This window comes from Nannospalax galili, unplaced genomic scaffold, assembly GCF_000622305.1.
Source record: "Nannospalax galili isolate Female #2095 unplaced genomic scaffold, S.galili_v1.0 scaffold116, whole genome shotgun sequence".
NCBI classification, from domain to species: Eukaryota; Metazoa; Chordata; class Mammalia; order Rodentia; family Spalacidae; genus Nannospalax; species Nannospalax galili.
Window position 1 is genome coordinate 100,062 of NW_008340206.1, and position 22,225 is coordinate 122,286.

Here is a 22,225-nt window from a genome sequence, read left to right on the forward strand (position 1 = left end):
TTGTTACCTGCTGTCCCAGATTAAGTGAATTAAATGCCTGGGTTAAGGCATGGGTCAGAGCCTCTGTTTGCATCTGTAAGACAGCAGACATGGCTTTGGTTAGGCCCCTTTGGGTTTCCACCTCCTTGGAGTCAATTATCCATTGTTCCATGGACCTGTCCTTAAGGCCAGCACAGGCTATCTTGTGATCAGCATCCATTCCATCCCATACCAGGAGTTTAGTGAATTGCTCCCTCAATGGGCCTGGGGGTAATTTTCGTTTTAAGCTCTTTTCCACTCGGTCTATAAACTCATAGAGGGTTTCACTAGGCTTTTGATTAATTCCTGCAAGGGGGGATTCGGTAGGCCCCTCATCCAATTTTCTGCAAGCATTTAATCCTATGACCCTGACCTGTTCTGTATATGGGGCTGGAATGCCTGACTGTTGCTCCCCTGTGGCATAACAGTCACTTGAACCAGTCAACATCCCAAAAGTAATGGGGACCGGTGGGTTGGCACTTGCATTCCTCTTGGCCTGTATCCTGCATTCCTCCTTAAAGAGGGCACACCATTTAATATGTATGGGGCTAGGAAGAACTGCTTTGGTGAGGTCCAGCCAGTCCTTTGTAGTACACCGCTGATGAGCCAAGCCTTGGAGGAGAGTATCTACCCAGGGTGATCCTGGGCGGGTGATCCGGGGCCATCCTCAGCCACTGCCTTTTTCAATTCCTTCAAATCCTTCACCTCCCAGGGATACCAGGGGTCAGGGTGCACGCCTCCTGGGTTTACATTAATAGGATACGCTTCTACCCGTGGCCTCACAGAAGCCTCCTGAGCAGGGCCAGGATCCTGGAAATGGGGACAGTTTTCGTGGGTCTCAGGAAGCCCTGAAGTTGGCCAGGGCATGCCCGAGGTGCCACTTGTTACTTTGGTCGCTTTTGGTTTCACTTCTATTGCATTTCTGCATTCCTCCTCAAACTCTTCCTATGATTCCCATGCTGGGGTTTCTGAAGGCTTGTCAGGAGGTGGCGCAGAGGGCTTAGGGCTCTTGGGCCGAAAGCATGCCTTTAAGGACAAAATAATAGGGTAGAACTCCAGCAGCGGATCAACCCCCAATTGAACCTCCCTTTGTTGAGCTAGATGTTCCACACGTTCCTATGTATCCCTAGTAAAAACATTAGCCCCAAGTAGCCAGGGAGCCAAATGAACAGCCTCTGCCCAAACCTTTTGAGCTACCGGATCTGACAGATCCAATCCCCTGCTTTTAAGCATATCTCTCAGCGCTTTAAGCATCAGGTCCTCAGGCTTATTAGTTGCATTACTCATCTTTCGGGTCTTGCTTACCCCCAACTTCCCAATTGGCCCCAATCTGTTATTTTTCTTTCTTTCTTTTCTTCTTTTCACCTTCCTTCGAGTGCCATGCTGGGTGCCAGTTGCGGGGGGTTCAAACCAGCGACCCCCGCGCAATGATGATTGGGGATGAGTAAGCACACTATTCGCCAGCCCACGCTGCCTCCAGTACCAGGGACAATCAGGTGCAATGGGGAGCCTAGTCAAGCAGGGACTCATTTATTGCAGGTGTTACAGAGCTTATAAAGGCATCTGGAAATCCCCCTCTCCCCCCTGAGGGTGTATCTTAAGGATGGTCATGCGCTGATCATGCACTCCTCAGCAGTGCGGAAGTATCCTTCAGACTTTTAGAACAAGTCAGGCCGTGCCCCAGTAACTTCCTCTCGGACCTCTGCAAGGGGGCCTTTAGGTCCCTTCATGTGTGTGTGTTGTGCATGTGTGTGTATATTGTGTTTGGTGTGTGTGGGGCCCATGTGTGTGCATGTGGAGGCCTGAGGTTGATGTTGGGACTCATCCTTGGTAGGTCTTCTACCTCATTCATTGAGGCAGATTCTCTCAATCAAACCCAGAACTTACCAATATGGTTAGTCTCACTAGCCAGTGAACCCTGGGAATTCCTTGTCTCTGGCTCCTGAGGCTGGAATTGCAGGTGGGCTGTCACACCTGCCTGGTACTTTATGTGGGTTCTGAGGACCCAAACCCTGGTCCTCACTTGGGTGACAAGCGCTGTAACTACTGAGCCATCTCCCCAGCCCACTCCATTTCCTTTTATGCTGGCAACTTGAAAATTCATATTCATTCTGGATTTACTTTCCAAACTCTGCTCTTATATACCCAGCTGCTTATATGAGGACTTCACCTCTCAAACGTACCATGTTCTCAGACAGACTCTTCATCTTCCTGCTCTTGTGTCCACCCTCAGTGCAGTTCATGGCAACTGTCTTTCCAGTTGCTCCAGACCAGAAAACTTAGATATCATGGATTCACGGATTCTCTCTATCTTACATCAGGAATTCCAGTTGGCTCAGCCATCAAAACATATCTACCATCTTCCTGTAATGTCCACCTCTGCTGCTAACCACCAGGTCTAAACCCTTATGATAGCTAATTGCCAATAGCCATAGTCAGTTTGACTGGATTATATTCCTCCAGGAGGTGCTCCTTTTGGTGTGTCTATGAGGATGTTTCCAGGTATGATTAGCTGGAGGCCTGGGGGAGGGAGGGCGACCTGCCCTGAATGTGGATGGCACCACTGTAGGGACTGAGATCCTAGACTGAGTATCAGTGGAAAGGGAGGAAGACAGTTGAGTGTGTCTGTTTCATGTTTGCTATGACAGGCCAAGCTGCTCCTGCTGCCCTGTCCCCCTGCCTTTGGAACTGATGATCAGGAGAATTTGAAACCGTGGAATAGAGAAGCCCTAGAGGGCTCTGTAAGCAGAATTTAACTGGCCATTCTGATGGGAGTGTGAAACCAGAATGCCAGTAGAAATGTGATCTTCTAACGCTCTTCTCTTTTGCTGCCTGGGCATGACTAAAATACAGTGTGGGATGTCCTGGAACAGACATGCAGAGTGTGTTAGGTGGAGAGTCACGACTATTTGTGCTGCTGTGTGACAAGTGCATCCTCTTCATCTCTCACAGTTAAATCATTTAAAAATAAAGATGTGTGCCAAACCATTTTAAATTGATTTGAGTTTAATTTCAAGCAAGGTGATAAGGTGAAAATTTAGGCATGTTGCAGAAAAAGATAGGGAAGGATCCAGTGGGTGGTTTTGCCCTGTTTTGAGGTCTATTGCTGGAGAGATCTATTACTACTGTCGAGAGATTTGTTCTCCTTCCCTAGATTCTGAAAACTGGTGTATTATCCTAGTCTGTCAGTCACCAAACCAGTACTGTTCCCACTTTACAAATCATCTCTATTGGATAGGGGTTAAAGAATGGTTCAAATCAACCTAAGGAAGAACTTTACAAAAGCAAACATCAGCATTAAATGGTATAGTAAGCCTCTCATTATTTCTATTGATCCAAGCCTAGCATATTGTTGAAAGGGCTGTTGTGGGACCTAATCTTGAGTCTTTAGAGGTACTATCCAGCTCTCAATATTTTATAGATTATAAAACACTAGAACTTTAGGAGATAACATCTATAATATATTAGGATTTTTGCTTTGGATTCATGCTGTAGTATTGCTGCAAGAGGCTGGTCACAGTCTTTGACCTTGCTTCAACTCCACTTGCAAACTTCTGCTATATTTTTCCTCTCACAGTCCTGATCTCCAATCAATCAGAATGACTGAGCAGGACAGATGCAAAAGATCAGAAAGATTTCTTATAAGAAACAGCATCTACTCAAAGAATAGTAATTATGTATAGCTAAGGTTCTTCAAGGACTTGTTTTATTTTATTTTAAAATATTATCATGGAAAAGTGAACTTCTGAATAACTTCCTCTATGTAATGTAAATAAAATACATGAATATAGACTTGGAAGATGCCTTGATTAAATTAGGTCTCTCTGTATATTTTACTTATTGAGGATTTCATATGAGAATACTGTATTTATAGCATCTTTTCCACCCTTTCTCAGCCTCCTCCAAATCCTGCTTTGCCCCTTCAATCACCCTCTCTCAAATTTATAATCTCTTATTGTATTTTTGTATAATCAACAAAATTATACACACACACACACACACACACGCATGCACAAAATCCTACCGAGTCCAATTATTGTTGCCCTTATTTGCATGCGTTTAAGGCTGACCACTTAGGATTGGGTTATTATCCTTGAAAAAACAAGTTTCTCCCTCCCTCAGCAGCCATTGACTGTCTGTAGCTCTTTACCTAGGGGTGGGGCCTTGTGAATTTTCCTCCTTCCATGTTGGCATGTTGGTTGGTGTTGGTCTTTGTAGGTCTTGTACAGGCAGCCATATTGTTGAGCGTCCATGGATCCATGGATGCAACATCCCTGTCCTGTTCTGAAGACATTGTCCTACAGCAGTTGTCCTGCTGTCTTTGGCCACCTCTTCTGTGATGTTCTCTGAGCCTTAAGTGTAGGGGTTGTGTTATAGATGTTCCATTTGGGGCTGGGCACCCAGTGGTCACTTATTCTCTCATTTTGACCAGCTCTGGATCTCTCCAATAGCTTCTGTCAGCTGCTGCAAGAGAAGCTTTTTTGATGAGATGTGAGAGCTGCACTTATCTCTGGGAACAAGGATGGGTATTTAGAAGGCAGTTGAAATTGCTGTATTACCTTAGTAATACGGCAACAGTAGGTTCTTCTCTAGAGCTTATGACTGCTAGGGCCCGTGACCTCTCCGGCCACAGATTCTTGGCTAGATTTATAGTACCAGGTGTGAGTTCCCTCTAATTGAGCAGGCTTTGGGTCCAGTTAGTCAGCTGTTGGTTACCTCTAAGATACAAACGCCACAACTGCACCCTGGGGATATCATGCTGCTCCCTTTGTTGTGGTTCTCAGGCTTTATAGCTGGATAGGACTGTTGATAACTTTTCTCTCTTGGCAGTTTGCATAGCACACAGCTTGCACAGTGGTGTCTTCAGCAACAGGGTTTTACCTTCATGTTCTGGTGGGCAACCGAGAGCAGTGGCAATAACTGATACTGTTTTTTTTGGGGGGGGGTCTCTCGGACTCCTCCCCACCAGCAACTCAAAGGGAGGTATCCTTTGTCTGGCACTGGAGTTTTTGATATATAGTCTATGGTTCCTGGGGGGGAGCATTAGCCCTCCATGTGGGGTAACTGCATTAAAACTATGTAATTTTAAGTAAACTTATAAAATATGAAATATTATACAACATAAATATAAGTAATATAATAAATGATAAATATTTTAAAACAAAATAATATAACATGGCTTTTCCAAACATCTATAGTATTATTTTTCCTGCTGTCTATTATCCCCCCCACCCCAGGTAAGGCCCCTTGCCTTTTCTACCCTTAGGTTCATATTTTATCTCTTGGCCGAAAACATTCTACATATGATGTGGACAATTTTTCTTCTCAATTTTTCTCCCTTCCAATTTCTAGTGTTCAATGTAGTTTTGGAAGCCATTTATGAAGTAAAGACATCTTTAAAAATCTTGTGAAACCTTACTTCCCCCTTATTTTAGCCTACAATAATGTCCTCTACTTTTGTCCCTCAGATGAAAGAATGTCAACTGTCTTAATTTTTTTTTGAGACAGGGTCTCCCTGTAGCCCTAGCTGGCCTGGAACTCACTATGTAGACCAGGCTGACCTTGACCTCATAGAGATCTGCCTACCTTTGCCTCCCGAGTGCTGAGATTAAAGATGTGCACCACCACACCCAGCAACAATTTTAATTAAAAAAAAAAAAGGGCTTTGGGACTGGAGAGATAGCTCAATAATTAAGAGCACTGTCTGCTCTTGCAGAGGATCTGGATTCAATTCACAGCACCCACGTGGCACATAACAACCATCTGTAACTCCAGTTCTAAGGGAATTTGATGCCCTTTCCCATGGGTATTGCGTGACATGAGGGCACTTACATACATGCAGGCAATATACTTATACACTTAAAAATAATGAAGAAAATATTTAAAAAGACTTTAATTTATGTGTCTATGTGTATGTTTACATGTGGGTATGTGCACATGAGTACAGGTGTCCCCAGAGGCCAGAGGCATTGGATTTTCATGGGTGCTGAGAACCCAGATAGGTCCTTTGTAACAGCAGTGCATGCTTTTAACCACTGAACCATCACTCCAGCCCAACAAGCTTGATTTTTACGTAGGAAATACCTGCCACAAGTAGGTTAGCAGGCCAAACCTTCAGAGAACATGCATTTGATAGGACTCTATGATTATACATTGAAAGACATATCTTATTGTATAGATTGGCTCTGGATGATGCATAAAGTAGGTCACCATGGTAATATCGTGTCAGTTTCGTTGTACTTGTGTTAGAGGGAAATAAAATGAAAGAATGATTGAAAATCAAATCAAATCAAAGCCCAACCCAAACAAAAACATTTCAATCCTAGATTGCATGAAGAGAATACATTTGGCAATAGCATTAGGACTCTTTCTTTTTTAAGTCTACCTTCTATATTTCAGGTGAATAGCTAACAGAAAGGAGACTATATTTTCATTTTTAGAAAGGAAATAAAACTAGGGGAAAGGAAAGAGAAGCAAGATATAGAAGGCTCCATTGTAGTGCTTTGTGACTTTATATATTTATATATTACCTAGACTAATAATATATTTTTTACCTAATACAATTCTGACTGAATTTTTAAGTCAAAAATGGCTTTTAAAAAGTAAAACAGGGCCAGGCTCCTATTGTCATTTCAGACCTGGGAGGCTGAGGCAGGAAGATTGCTGTGTGTTTAAGGCCAGCTTGGGCTACATAGTGAGTTTCAGACCAGTCTGTGCTATAGGCTGAGACCCACTCTCAAAAGGTAAAGACTAGAAGACACTTTTTTTTTTTCCCCTTTGGTCTTTTTGAGACAGGATCTCCTTGTAGTCCAGATGGCCTGGAATTCACTAGGTAGACCAGTCTGTCCTCAAATTCAACAGAGATCCGCTTGCCTTTGCCTCCCCAGTGCTGGGATTAAAGGTGTGCGCTACCATGCCTGGCAAGACACTTTTTTGTAAGTGACTTATGATAATGTTCTGCATGGACCAAGAGTGAAGATTCACTTGATTGTCTTGAGGTGGGGAAGGAGCCTGGAGCAGGTCATTTGGATTATGCTCAATAAAGAACTATCTAGAAACGTGCTGTTTCAGAAAACTTGCTCTATCTCTATAATCAACAATATTGTTTTTTTAAAATATAAAACTGTCAACATTTAGTGTGGTTTTCAGTAGATGAATAATACATAATATAGTTATTTAAAAATGGCAACAGTAACCCAGGACTCTCCACTCAGTTTACAAATTGTCCTTTTCCTCTTACTTTAAATTTGTATATTTTAATTTCTTTTTAAAAATATTTTATTTTTTTATATGTATGTATGTATTGCCTGTATGTAGGTAAGTGCACCTGTGTTGTGCAATGCCTGCAGAGGACAGAAGAGGCTATTGGATCTCCTGGAACTGGAGTTACAGACAGTTGTTAGCTGCCATGTGGGTGCTGGGATTCAAACCTGGGTTTTCTACAAGAACAACCAGTGTTCTTAACCACTGAGCCATCTCTCCATCCCCCTATTTTAATTTCTTATGTTGACTATGGAATGTTTTGATATTATACAGAAAGTGATTAGTGGGCATTAGTGCTTTTAATAGTATAGAAAAGCTTAGAGCATATGATTGTACTTAAATGCTTTTATGAATTATTAAATTTGTCATAATTGGTCCCTTTGAGACTTTTGGTATAATTATCTTTGTTTTTAATATAAAACTTTGCTGAAGACACATGAAAGAATGAGAGTATTATAAGAATATCTGATTATAAGCACATTTGAACTTTTCTACTTTGATTATGTACAAATACAATGCTAAGTCACTGAGGAGAGCCTTTTGGAAGATTTCTATTATTCACAAGAATATTTCAAATATCCATTAAAATTCTTTGATAATTTCACACATGTAGAAAAAGAATTTTTGTCATTTTCACCCCCCAGTACCCTCTCTTGTCTCCATCTACCTCTAAACTGTCTTTCTTTCTCTCTCTCTTTTTTTTTGAGCCACTGAGTTCAATTAGGATTGCTTGCATGAGCGTAGGTGGGAGGTTATTTATTGGAGCATACAGCTAACTAAAGAATAGTTATACCCTCTTCCCCAGCAACCATAACTGCCAACAGGGAGGGGTGGAGCCCCTCCCCCAACCATGATGAAATGTTGACAGGCCAAACCTTGTGTAGGTAACCAACCACAGCAGCTATGAGCGCCATACATTTGATTATTTACACGTGTGAGTATGAGTATGCGGTGCTGCGCATGTGGCGGTAGAAGACAGTTTGTAGGGGTCAGTTCTCTCCTTCCTCCATGTGGGGTCCGGCTGAGCCGTCTTGCCAGTCCCTGCCATGGAGAGCAATCATGTGGGATGACAGCTGAAGAGCAGTAAGGCTCTTCGGTTTTGTTTAAACAAATTTGGTTATTAATGGAAATATGATGCTTAATAAAGATTGTCAGCAATACAGATGATTTTTAGTTGTAGGGTGTATGTCTGTGTTGATCCCCCTCTCCGAATCAGGTATATAGTTTGGAAGGGCAGTCTTAGCCAAGCAGCGATCCTTTTACGTATACACATAGGCTTAGAGGTCAGGGAAATCTTCGAATATACACAATAGCACGTTTATAGATCTAGGGGAAGTCCCAGTAGAATGGGGGAGGTTGACAGGCAAAGAGTTGCTGATTTTATGGAACTAGGGTCAGGTAGTGAGAACGGATGGAGGGGAGTGGGAATCGACATTCACAGGACAGATGGATGGGAACAGGGACTCTAGCATGTAATTCTGATGAATTCTTAGAGGTTGGAAACAAACAGGAAAGCGAATAGCCCAGTGTCTAGGATTATTGTGGCTGAAAAGAAATGAGGAGCCTGATCCGGGTATACCATGTGCGCACCCCGCCACCTACCTGTCTATTAATAGCCACTAAGTCAACTAAAAAGAAAGCAATGACTTACTTTTATAGATAAACTAACAACCAGAAAGACAACTAAAGAAAGTCCTTCTTTTTATTTCATTTTTGCTTTGCTTTCACGTTTTTTAATTTTTAATTTTTGGTCTTTTTGAGACAAAGTTTCCCTGTAGCCGCAGCTGGCCTGGATTTGCTAGTGGAGACCGGGCTGGCCTCGAACTCACAGAGATCCACCTGCCTCTGCCCACCAAGTTCTGGAATTAAAGGCATGTGCCAGCACACCCAGCCTGTGAGAGACTTTTTTCTCTCTTTATCTCTGTGGGCCTTCAGTAAACACTTGTCAGCTGATTAACTATGGAAAGGTTAAAGCAGATACACATGTCTAGTGATCTGGGTAACAGGCATTATGATTAGAAATTTTAATTTCAATGTCAGTTTCAATATAGTCATTTCTCATTTGATTAAGAATATATGATTCTTATATAAAATCTCAATGAATTCTCTGTGTGTGTGTGTGTGTGCATGTGTGGCGCATGCATGTGTACCACACATGTACCACACATATGTGTGTGCTGGTATTTGTGAAGGCCAGAGGTTGGGGTTGGCATTGTCCGCTATCACTTTTCACCTTTAAAAAAGTATTTTAGAAAAGTTATTTAATTTATTATTATTGTGAGTGTACATAGTGTGTCTTTGTGGGTGTGTGTGCTTGAGTGCCATGACCTGTGTGTGATCAGAGGACAACTCTGTGAGAGTTAGTTCTCTCCTTCATCTTTACATCGGTTGTAGGACTGAACTCGGGTTTGTCAGGCCAAGTCCTTTTACCTCTGAGCCATTGTGCCAGCCTTCTACCTTATTTTTTTGAGAGATGATTTCTCACCGATCTTGAAGTTCACTGATTGAGCTAGATTTGCTGGCCTTGAAGCTCTTGGGGTCCTCCTGTCTCCGCCTCCCCATTGCTTGGATTACAATTCCTTGCACCTGCCTTTTATGTGGCTGCTGGGGAGCCTGACTCAGGTCCTCATGTTTGTTTTGTTTTGTTTTGTTGTTGTTGTTGTTGTTGTTTTTTTTTTTTTCTTCTGTCTTTTTGAGACAGGGTCTCCCTGTAGCCCCAGCTGGCCTGGAACTCACTATGTAGACCAGGCTGGCCTTGAATTCATAGAGATCCACCTGCCTCTGCCTCCCAAGTGCTGGGATTAAAGGCGTGCGCCACCACGCCCGGCAGGTCCTCATGTTTGTAAAGGCAGGTATTTAATCAACTTATTCATCTCCCCATCCTCTTCAATTCATTCTTAAGGATAATGTTAATATCCTAGAGAATAAATTATTATTTGTCTTGTCTAACTGTTAATGCCTTTCCGGGGCATCTCCTCTTTTCTTTAATATCAGCTGTTTAGAGTCATACTGGCTTTTCTGTGCAAGAAGTAAATCGCCCCTAGCCTTTTTCTGTAATGAAAACTCTCAGATAAACAGCTTTCAAAACACATACAGACAAATCATGTCTTGTGGTTTCTCATTTAAGTCTTTTCTTTGTATTTTTTAAAAGTACCTTATGAGTTTGTATTCATGCTCAGATGCTGAGGAGCTCAGAAGGTGGGCGACTGTGACCAGTGATAGTCATGTATATAGAGATTAGAAATGCATGTGAAAACGTCTCAATGTCGATAGGCTTGGAATGAATTTTTCTGTATGAAACTGTGTGTTTTGACAACGAAGTGGAGATCTTTTTAAACATTCAAACCTCATTTAATTTTATGTCTTATAGAGTTTATCATGTGAAAAAGATTGTATAAGCGTAATAATTCATCTGTAAACCTAGAAATGTACAGCCAATTTTGAAAGAGATGAACCCTAGCTCAGAAAAATGTTATTGAATAGGTTAATGCTGTTGTAATGAGAAGCTTCTTTTAATTAAAAAAATAAAAAAAGTACTTTAGTTATTATTCTTACTTTTTATGTGTATGAGTGTTTTGCCTGCAAGTATGTAAGTGCACCATGTATGTGCAGCCCACGCAGAGGCCAGAAGAGGCCGTCAGATCCCCTGGAACTGGAATTACTGACGGTTGCTATCTGTCATGTGGGTGCTGGGAATTGGACCCAGGTCCTCTAGAAGAACAAGTGTTCTTGACCGCTGAACCATCTCTACGGCCCCTTTTGCATTTGTTAAAAAATTGAATTTTGCAATGTTCATACAAAATAGTTTGATGGCACTTAGGTACATGCCTCTCTTTTCACTTCCCCCACTGCCCCTGCCTGATTTAATGAACTCTTGTATATATATGTATCTACACACATATGTGTATATATATGTATATAATATGGCCTATAGAGTATGATTTGTATCCCCCAATGTCCTTTAGTGTGGATCCATTCACTGGGCTCTCAACCCTGTAAGATACTATCTTTTCCCCTCCCAACAGCCATCAATTGCCAAAAATCCCTTAGGTTGGGTTGGGATTTCTTATCTGGTTCCCCATGTCTAGGCTGGGATTCTGTCTGATTTGAGCTTGCATAGGACTTGTGCATGCTGTCACCATTGCTGTGAGTTCATATGAGTAAATGACCGGCTATTTGGAAGACTCTATTTCCTTGTAGTCATCCACCTGCTCTGGCTCTTAAAATCGTTCTGTTTCTTCTTCCGCAATGATCTCTGGGCTTTGGGTGGCAGAGGTTTGTATAGGCATCCTATTCAGGGATAAGCACTCTGTGACCTCTTGTTCTCTGCACATTGGCTAATTGTGGGCTCATCTAAGTCTTAACAAGAATCTGCCAAACATGTGAGCAGAGTACTTGGATGTTGTGCTTTCATAGAGAACAAAGGACTTGCATGCTGTAAGATGTATCTTTTTGCTGACAATTAATTACTGACCAAATGCAATGCCATTTGATGAGGTTTTAAAGTCAGGTATGAATCTACTATTGTCTGCTATCACACCTAAGCCCAGGCACCATGACCTCAGAACAGATGGGGCGTATCTTGTTTCTCTGATGGTGGACTTGTACTCCTGGTCCTCTGAGGACTGAGAGGTGCTGAATATACATCTCAGCTTCTCCAAGGTTGTCATGAATCTCTGCTTTACAAAGGTTTCTCTTTACAGATAAGCTTTGTTTTTGTGTGTTTGTGTTTGTGTGCAGGCAGCATGTCAGCAGAAGCACCGATCACCCTAAATATGGACCCTCAGGACCTGCGGATCCAGACATTCACTGTAGAGAAGTTACTGGAGCCTCTGATAATCCAGGTATTAACACCATCAAGATTGCAATGTGTAGTGACTCTGCTTTAGGAGAATTAGGAAACATGGACAAAATAATGAGCCAAGGAAAGATTTGGTTTAGTACATGAATATGTCATCTAAAACTGTCCTTTATTAAGCTGGTGTTAAGATGTCACAAGTATGTATTTAGTAATAATAAAATTTTGAAATGTTTCACTTAGATCATCTTTTAATACTGACTGCTATATGATTGGGTCTCTGTAGCTCACAGTAGTCTTAAACTCATGACCCTCTTGACTCAGCCTCCTTAGTTCTTGGATTACATGTGTGTGCCATCAGGTTCAGATGTGTATATAATTAAAAAATATTATTATTATGGTGTGTGTTTGAGTGGGCTCACATGTCCTGACATATGTGTGGAGGTCAGAGGACAACTTTGAGGACTCAGTTCTCTCTTTCCATTTGATGTGGGTCCTAGGGATAGAACTCAACTGCCAGGCTAACCCTAACCCTAACCCTAACCCTAACCCATTGCCCTGGCTCCAGGTGCATATATAATTTTAAAACACCTTTATGTTAATCATCTAGAGTTAAAACCATGAAAACAGAGGTGAGTTAGCATAATCACTACCATCTTTATTAAATCGAGTGTTTCAGTGATTTGCCCTAAGAGACACAGTGGCTGATTTGTCAGATAGTCATCTATTATGAAAATATGAAAATGTGGGAGAAAAGCAGCTATGCAAAGTAATTCTGTGATAATTTTCATAAAATGAATAGCCATTTCATAATGCATAATGATTCTTTGATTTATTATATACATCCGTACATTGGATTTTCTTTGTTTTTAAAAATGTTTTAATTAGCATAAATTAATTACACATAATAATTGATTACATTATGATATCTTCATGTGTAAATAAGAAGCCTTTGGATCACATTCCCTCATTACCCACTCTCACCTTCCTCTCACTCTTGCTGAGTATGGGATTTCTTGAGGCTGAGTTTGAAGAAACTTAGGTGAAAGCATAGATCATATTTATCCTTAATGGAAAAATTTGTAAGAGAACTCCCCTTCAGATCTACCTTACATCACATTTCTAAGTTCCTTTGTTTTTGACAGGGTCTCCCTAGTCCCAGCCCACCTGGAACTCACTATGTGAACCAGACTGGCCTTGATCTCACAGAGATCCACTTGCCTCTACCTCCTGAGGGCTGGGATTAAAGGTGAGTGCCACCATGCCTGGCCTAAATCCCTTTTTCTAAAGAGTCTAAACACTCAAGGTTTACTTAAGTAAACTATAGTGGTCTTATCTCTGATCATTTGAATGTTCTCCTGGTCTTTTCTATGAGATGGCTAGGGGAGCAGCTCTGAGAACAGATTCTGTGTGTTTCCACTTAGCACAAATTGAGTTCTGCTACTGGGAAGGCAATTAAAAACATTCTCAGTGATGACAACTGAGTCATTATATTTATTTTACAGTGGAGGTCTAAAGGACACTAATACTTGGAATGAATACTGTTCAAGTCATTCACGGAATGGTTTCATGTTGAAAGACAGAAGAAAACAAAACCCCATATATATACTTTCATCCCTTCTCCCCTAGCTTAGACTCAAACTCAGAATCTTCCTGCCTGTCTGTTGAGTGCTGAGATTACAGGAATGCACCACTATGTCTGGCTTTAGTTTTTGTTTTTCTGACAATCTTTGCTGAAAAAAACTAGAATCCCCCTGGAGCTTGGAATGGAAAATTTAAAAGCATTCAATTTTACCACCAAGAGACAGGCATTAATAGTTTCATGCATTTTCCTTCTAAGACAGTACAATAGTGGGTAATTTTCTTAGAACTTTAAAATACAAAGAATATCAATCCAGAGGGCATGGTTGTGCATGCCACTGTATTAGCTACTTTTCTGTTGCTGTGATCAAAACACTCACCAAAGCAACTTATAAAAGGAAGAGTTTATTTGAGATGATGGTTCCAGAGGGATGAGAGTCTGTCACAGTGGTGAGGCATGCTGGCAGAGGTGGCTGGACCAGAAAGCAGAGTGCTTACATCCTCAAGTAGGTACAGAAATATATATGGTGCAATCATATATGTATATTTAATATGTGTATTAGTTCCTTTTCTATTGCTGGGATAGAAACACCATGACCACGGGACTTTATAAAGTAAGAGTTTATTTAGTTTACGGTTTGAAAAGGGCAAGAGTCCATCATGGTGGGGAGGCCTGGCAGCGGGAGGTGGCTGGAGCAGGAGTAGAAAACAGAGCGCTCACATCTTCAAGCAGGCACAGGAAGCAGAGAGCAAGTCGAAATCCAGCAAGGCTTAAGAACTATCTGAGCCCACCCCAAGTGACCTGTTTCCTCTAGCATGGCCACACCTTCTAAGACCTCCCTAAATAGTGCTACCAACTGGGGACAAAATGTCCAAAATACTTGGAGCCTGTGGGGGACATTCTCATTCAAATCATCATAATATGTATGTAATAAATATGCTGAAAAATAGTCTTAGTTCTTTTCCGATTGCTGTGATAAAATACCATGACAAAAGTAACTCTATTCAGGTCCCAGTTCCAGGTTACAGTCCATCAGGGCAGGGTGCTTGAGAGAACTAGTTGTGTTGCATCCGCAGTCAAGAGTAGCACACATCCGCTTGATGCCTGCTTGTCAGTGCTCGGCCAGCTCTCTCCTCTCCAGTCAATCCAGGACAAAACCAGTGAAATGGTGCTGCCCACATTCAGGGTGCGTCTTTCCACTTCAGTGAATGTAATCAAGAAAGTCCTTCATAGACATCTTTATAGGCCTTTCTCTCAGATGGTTCTAGATTGTGTTCAGTTTATAATGAAAACTAACCACCACACATATATACATGCATATGTAAAATATGCATACATAAACGAAGTGGAGGAAATACTGTATAATGTATGTAGAGAGTTTATCTGACTTTTCCATTTACAATGATATTTTGATGGTTCCCTTACCCCTCATTTTTGTGGTGCTTGGGATTAAAGTCTGGACCGTGAGCATATTAGGCAAGCACTCTACTACTGAGCTACGTCTGTAGCCCAACTTTCCCATTATTTGTAAGAACAATTTAAGAACAATTGCTGCTGACTTAACATATCATATAGTTTCACCATAGTTTTATTTAAAGTTGCCTCTCAGTTTTGGATGTTTAACTTTCTGAATCTTTTGGGTCTATTATAACTACTGATGACTGGGGATGTAGCTTAGTTGGTAGAGTTCTTGCCTTGCATGCAGGAATTCCTGGGTTTGATCCTCAGCACTGAATGAACCAGACATGGTGGCATGCTCTAATAATCCCAGCACTCAGGAGATTCAGGAAGGAAGATCAGTCCTCAGGTTTTATTCCTTTTATTATTTTTATTTTTTTTGAGACAAGGTCTTACTGTGTAGCCTTGGCTGTCCTGGAACTTGCTATATAAGCCAGGCTGACCTTGAACTCACAGAAATCTGCCCGCCCTTGACTCCAAGGTCTCACTAGACAGGAAGGTCAGAAGTTTAAAGGTCATTCTTAGCTACACAGCAAATTAGAGGCCAGCCTGGGAAACATGTCTCAAAAAAAAGTGAACATTTCTTTGCTGGACATTGCAGTATACAATTGAATTATTTCTCTAGGAATAGTTGCTAAGTATGACAATAAACAAGATATGAAAAATTTTTTTAATGCTTTTTCATGTGAACTACTAAGTTTTGGTGGGGTGAAGTTTGAGGCAGGGACTCACTCTGTAACCTTGAACTCACTAAGTACCCAAAGGTGGCCTCAATTACATGATTCTCTTTCCTTAATCTCTCTAGTGCTGGGATGTCAGGTGTGAATCACAAGTTCATTCATGGGGAAAGTCTTAAATGAATTTTTAAAACTAAAAATTTTGTTCCTATGCAATTATAGGGAAGCAGAGAAGGAAAATGCCCCTCATTTTGGAGATGGTTGGGGAAAATACATTAATATTACTGCATAACCATTATTCCATAACAATGACATTCTAGTTGGTCGCTTAAAACTTGATAGTCATAAAGGGTGCTTCCATGTTGTTTACAAGCACAGCAAGTGTTGTGGAGAAACATTTTCTGTTTGTTTTTTGAGACAAGGTCTCTCCATGTAGACCAGGTTAACCTTGATCCTCTTGCTTCAAGCCTCTTGAGTGCTGGGATTACCAGTATGCACCACTGTAGTTGGTCAGAAGCTATGTTTTATATATGAACAGAAACTAGTAGATATTTTGGTCAAGAATCTTGCTACAGCTATGCCTACCACGGCAATAGTGGCATGAATATTACAGGAGTAACCAAACACTTTCTAATTGGATTTAAGGTCCACTTTGTAAGATGGAGCCCATATCTGACATTGATATCAGGTCTAGGAACTTGAGGCTAGACAGGTCACAAGCCATATGGGAAAGCCTAATACTTTTATTTTGCTAAATGGATATAGTATTAAACTGACTCCTAATGAATTACCGTTACACCCATAGATTAATGCATCTCTCAACTCTCAGCAAAGAAGCTTTCTTACATAGCAGATGGTGATTAACACAGAGGCCCACAACTGGCCAGTGTGCAGAGAATAAGAGGCTACAGAATGCTTATCTCTGAATAGGACACCTATTATCAAACCTCTGCCTCCCAAGGCTCAGGGATCATTGTGGAAGAGTGGGTGGAAAGATTGTAAGAGACAGAGGAGGTGGATGACCACAAGGAAGCAGTTTTCTAAACAAGTGGGCTGTTAGTCATATGAATTCACAGCGATGGTGATAGCATGCCCAAGTCCCACCCAAGCTGAAACCAGACAAAAATCCAAGCATAGACATGGGGAAGTGGGTAAGGAACCCCAACCCTACCTGAGGAAGGGGAGAGTCAGTCTTGTTTAAAGGTGAGACTCTTGGTAGGCTGACCAGGCTCCAATGGATGGACCCACACCAAAAGACATTTGGGGGACACAAAATTTGACTCTATGAGCCTTTATATAAAGGTGGGGTTACTAAGGGAAGTTATAAGGAAGGGGATCTATACAAATATATTGTATGACATTTATAAAAATTCAATAAAAGTAGTATGTTAGCAGAAATAATATAAATAAAACTACAGTATGCTAAATTAAAAGAAAATATCCTGCTATATCAGCCAATAAAAATTTACATTAATAGATATGGTGGTCATAGCATGTGTGTGTGTTCTAGTTTGTTCTAAAACTGTAACTGTCTCTCTAAACATTATTGATCCCACCTAGAAAGTTAAAACGGTGAAAATGACCTGAAATAATTTTATTTGATTGGAAAGAATATAGCTCTTCTAAAAGCGTGATTATGCTCATTTCAGGAGCTTTTTATGTGGCACCTGGATCTATACTCTCTGTGAACAGCAAGCAGATGCATCAGGGAAAGGAAACTCAGTACCTGTTTCATAACAGTTTTTAGTCATATGTTAATGTAATGCTAATTTTATCTTCTTTGATTGTTTCAATGTTTTTGAAAATGCTTATTGATTTCTCAAAAGAGGTTTGGCATATAACTTCACCAATATCCCAGCTGTGAACAGTTTTTGACTTAGTCACCATATAAAATTAAAAATTTTAATAATTTATAGACCAGCTGCTACGTGTAAGAACTCTGATGAAGTAGAATTCTAGTGCAACAAAATGATCTGAACAGATTTGATTTTCATTATAATGGGATTCTCCTTGGAAAATCCCAGTATGTTTTAAGGTCAGAGTTATTATTATTTTTTTAAACTGACGTTATTGGACTTGATGCTCAACTTTTAAAATCTGTCACTTCAGCTTTTAAAGATTTCTTTTTATTTATGTGTATTTGTGGGTGTCTGTGTATATGTGCCACATGTGAGCAGATGCCTGTGGAGACCAGAAGAAGGTACTAGATTCCCTGGAGCTGGAGTTGCAGGCATTTGTGAGGCACCATGTGGTCCTGGGAACTGAACCTGGGTCTCTGCAAGAGAAGAAAGTGCTCTTAACCACTGAGCCATCTCTCCAGCCCCTAATCTGTCACTTTTATCCTATATCATTTATCTATACCAATAAGGGGTCCATTTAAATTAAAATAAGGTTGATTTCTCTAGGGTAACATTGTGCTAAGTATAGTACCACATTATTCTTTTTCAGATATTTTATTTTTATTTAAAATGCTTATTTGATAAAGTTATATATTCATGCAGTATTTAATGATCACCATAGCCAGATTAATGAGCACATCCATCACTACTCACAATTACCATTTTGTATTTGTGTGGTGAAGACCAAGTGTACCTATGTTATAAATTTGTTTCATTAAATTTCAAGTATATAGCACAGTATTGTTAGCTATAGTTACCATGCTATTTATACACTAAGTTCCCAGAACTTACTCATCTTACAACTAAAAATTTATGTCTTTTACCCATGTCTTCCCATGACCTATATCCCTTACTTCCAAGACTCTGAAAACCTCCACTTTATGCTCTGCCTCTGTGACTCCATAGGTGTGCGATTATGAAGCACTCTCCTCTTGTGCCTGGAGGCATTATTTACTATCCTAACAGAAACACTAGTTAGGATAATGACTCCAGGCCTATCCAAGCTGATAAATGGTAAGATTTCCTTTTACTAAAATGACTTACTATTCATGACTATCTATAATCTTTATCTATCTATCATCTATCTATCATCTATATCTATTATCTATCATTTATCAGTCATCTATCACATTTATTTGTCAGTAGACCCTTAGATTGTGTCCATATCTTGGCTATTTTTCCAAAGCATGCTTAACCTGAGTAGTTCCAATGTTTATTTATTTTAAGCAGGCAATACAGGACCTGATTCTACTGGAAGACATTTAGATAGAAGTTCCTATTCTTTAAGTTACAATTTAGTGATCTCGTTAAAAAATTCTCACGTTTCCTCTGTTTATCTTCATGTTACATTTTTATTTTTATTTTTTTTGCTTGTAAGCTTCCGCAGAAATCACTTATCTCTGTTTATAACTCAAAGCCCAAATCACATTTTAATTTTTAGAGTAATTGGTTGTAGATACTATGATGCCACTCTAACCTCTTAATTTATTTATTCATAAATCTTTATTCTGCTCTTTTTATAGTAACCAGAGTCTTCCCTATTAAACCTGATTTATCCTTAGTCTATTTTCTTTCCCTCTTGAGCATAGGTAAATCACCAGGTCACTTTACAGAGATGCTCAGCCTGGGATGTATTTCAATCATTTACTTTCATTTTCTCACTGTGATAACTTATACAGTTGCATCCCTCTGTAATAAATTCCTCCAATGGATCAGAAATAATTTTTTTCTCAGCAATTACATTTTTATGATTGCAACTGCAGGCATCTGCACTTTATCACTTTCAAGATCTGAGTTTGGCAGTGGAATGGAGAAAGTCTATTTATGCAGAATTTTGCCTAAGGAATTTACATCTCTGTGGTCTGCTCTCTGAAGGGGATAGACGTTGCTGGATCACACTGCAGCTCTTATGTAATGGATCCATCAATAATCTTATTTACCACAAAATATCATTTTCTGTGTGTCAGATTCAGGTTGAATGTGTGTTATTTTTATTTTATATATCTGCGTGTATTGTCTGCACGTGTGTAAGTGCACCCATGTTGTGCAATGCCTATGGAGGTCAGAAGAAGGTGTCAGTTCCCCTGGAACTGGAGTTATAGACAGTTGTTAACTGCCATGTGGGTGCTGGGAATCAAACCCAGGTTCTCTGTAAGAGTAGTCAGTGCTCTTAACTGCCGAGCCATCTCTCTAGTCCAAATAAAATACTTAAAAAAAAAAATCAACTCATTCAAAAATTTCTTAAAAACAATAAATTCATTTCTAACTTGTTATGAAGTTTTTGGCAAAGGTTCAGATGTATTTTATGATATAAATAGATTAAATGTTTCAAGAGGTAGGTATAGGATTAGTATCCTTCTGGATCTCGGCAACAACTCTTTTCTATTTTTTTTCTTGTTTTTTTTTTTTTTTTTTTTTTTTTTTTTTTTTTTTTTTTTTTTTTTTTTTTTTGTCTTTTAGAGGCAGGGTCTCCCTGTAGCCCCAGCTGTCCTGGAACTCACTATGTAGACCATGCTGGCCTTGAACTCACAAAGATCTGCCTGCCCGGCTAGGATTTATTATTTTTTATTTATGTGTATATGTGTGTGCACATGCATGTTGTGGAGGTGCCTGTGGATGCCAGAAGCAGCTGGCAATTTCCCGGGAGCTGGAGTTATAGGTGGTTGTAAGCCACCCAACACAGGTGCTAGGAACTGAACTCAGGTCCTCTGCAAGATCAGCAAGCGTTCTTACCTGCTGAGCCATCTTTCTAGCTCTGAGGGAACTCTTAACTTCCACGAGCCTCTTCTGCATCCCGCCTACCATCTCACACTTAATAACAGCCATAGAATTTACTATTGTGGCCCAGATGTCCTTAACCTTCTAATTTATTCAAAATTGGTTATTATTGTCTACAAAGTATCAAGCATTGCGTTTTGGCCATGGCTTCAGACTTCATGTTTGTGAAAATCTTCACATACATGTAAAATTAATAAATTCTTTGCTTTTCTCATATTAATCATCTCTGTTACTGGGTTCCCAGATCCAACCAAGAACCCACATAACAACTAAGGGGTAGAGGATCTTTCCCTTAACGATGATAATAGGACCAGTTCATGATCATTTGAAGCAGGAATATCTGCTTCAAAAAGACAAAAAAAAAATCTTCTTCCAACAAGTTTGTTTATTCAGGTTTACTGCTGACCCACTTTCCAGTCTTGGGTGAACAAGGCTAGTTTTCAGCCTTGGTATTAGAAGGAAATACTTTCCAAAAGCATATGGCTTGCTACATGTATGGAAAGCCAGGCCAAGTAGCCCTTTCTGAAGCCACAGTTCCTTAAATGATTTCAGCTTGAAATAATCAATATACAGTTTGGTATATTTTAAAATAGCATGTCCTTAACTCCCTCACCATCCTCTCTTTGGGAGGTGACAATGTCTGGAGAGATAAGTAGTGACTACCCAGAGACTAAACAATCATATCATGTGCGGAATTGCAAAGAAGAGACATGCATAGTCACAGTGACAGCTCTTCCAAATACCAGCTGCCACTAGGGAGAACTCTATGACCTACTCCAACCTCAGTAACATTTCTTTCTCTTCTTGAGTCAAAACCCCAAAAATAAAGATGAAAGAAACAAAGAATAGCAAGTACATAAGCAATCATGTGCACCAATTTATGCAAATAGCTACCAAGATGCCTGAGTTAATTTCCCACTCTTCTGTAGACAGATCTGATTGGCTTCCAGACAGCAGGGAAGGACTTCTGTCCCCTTTGGGTACTTGGTCTCCAAGATTAGAATTTCTCTTGGAAAAAGAAATCACTGTTTGTTTGTGACTGTTGTCATCTCTATAGTCATTTTGAATGAACATGGTGCCATTTACTTATGCTTCTGTCAGACTTAGCTTTAATTACCAACTTGACACAGCCTAGAGTCATCTGAGAGGAGAGCCTTGATGGAGGAATTTCCTTGATCAGATGGACTTGTGGGAGTGTTTGTGGAGGGATGGTCTTGATCAGTAATTGATGGAGGAGGGCCCAGCCCACTGCAGGTGGTACCATCCCTAGGCAGGTGGTCCTGGGCTGTTTAAGTAGCTAGTATGAGCCTCGAGCAGTCCTCCACCATGGTTCCATGGTTTCCGCTTCAAGTTCTTACTTGTGTTCCTACTCTGACTTCCCTCAATGATGAACCGTGACCTGGAAGTGTAAGTCAAATAAATCTTATCTTTTCCAAGTTGTTTTCAGAGTGTTTTATCATAGCAACAGAGAGGAAACTAGAACAGTTACTTTGTTTTTATCCACAAGCCTCTCATTTTGTATCCTTGATGACTGGCCCATCAATGAATGAACAGCAGGATTAACCTCAAAGGCTCTAAGGAAATCTCAGAGATAATTCTGTGTACACAGTGTTCTTGGACAGTAGTTTCTAAGCAAATATAGTCACTTGTTGACTATAATCCCAACAAGGGACCTTAAAGGTTAGTAAGTTAAGATGTCTTTAAAATATTTACAGGAATAAGTATAACATTATTATTATTATTATTATTATTA

At 40.2% G+C, this 22,225-nt stretch overlaps 1 protein-coding gene across 1 annotated transcript in view; it reads left to right on the plus strand.

Annotated features, from left to right (window-relative positions):
- Ctnna3 (catenin alpha 3) overlaps positions 1–22,225 on the plus strand; it is a 1,668,564-nt gene that overhangs the window by 41,056 nt on the left and 1,605,283 nt on the right. The window contains exon 2 of the mRNA XM_008835377.2: positions 12,022–12,125. Coding sequence (XP_008833599.1) covers positions 12,027–12,125 — 99 coding nt within the window. The 5' untranslated portion in view covers positions 12,022–12,026. The remainder of the gene's footprint in view (positions 1–12,021; positions 12,126–22,225) is intronic.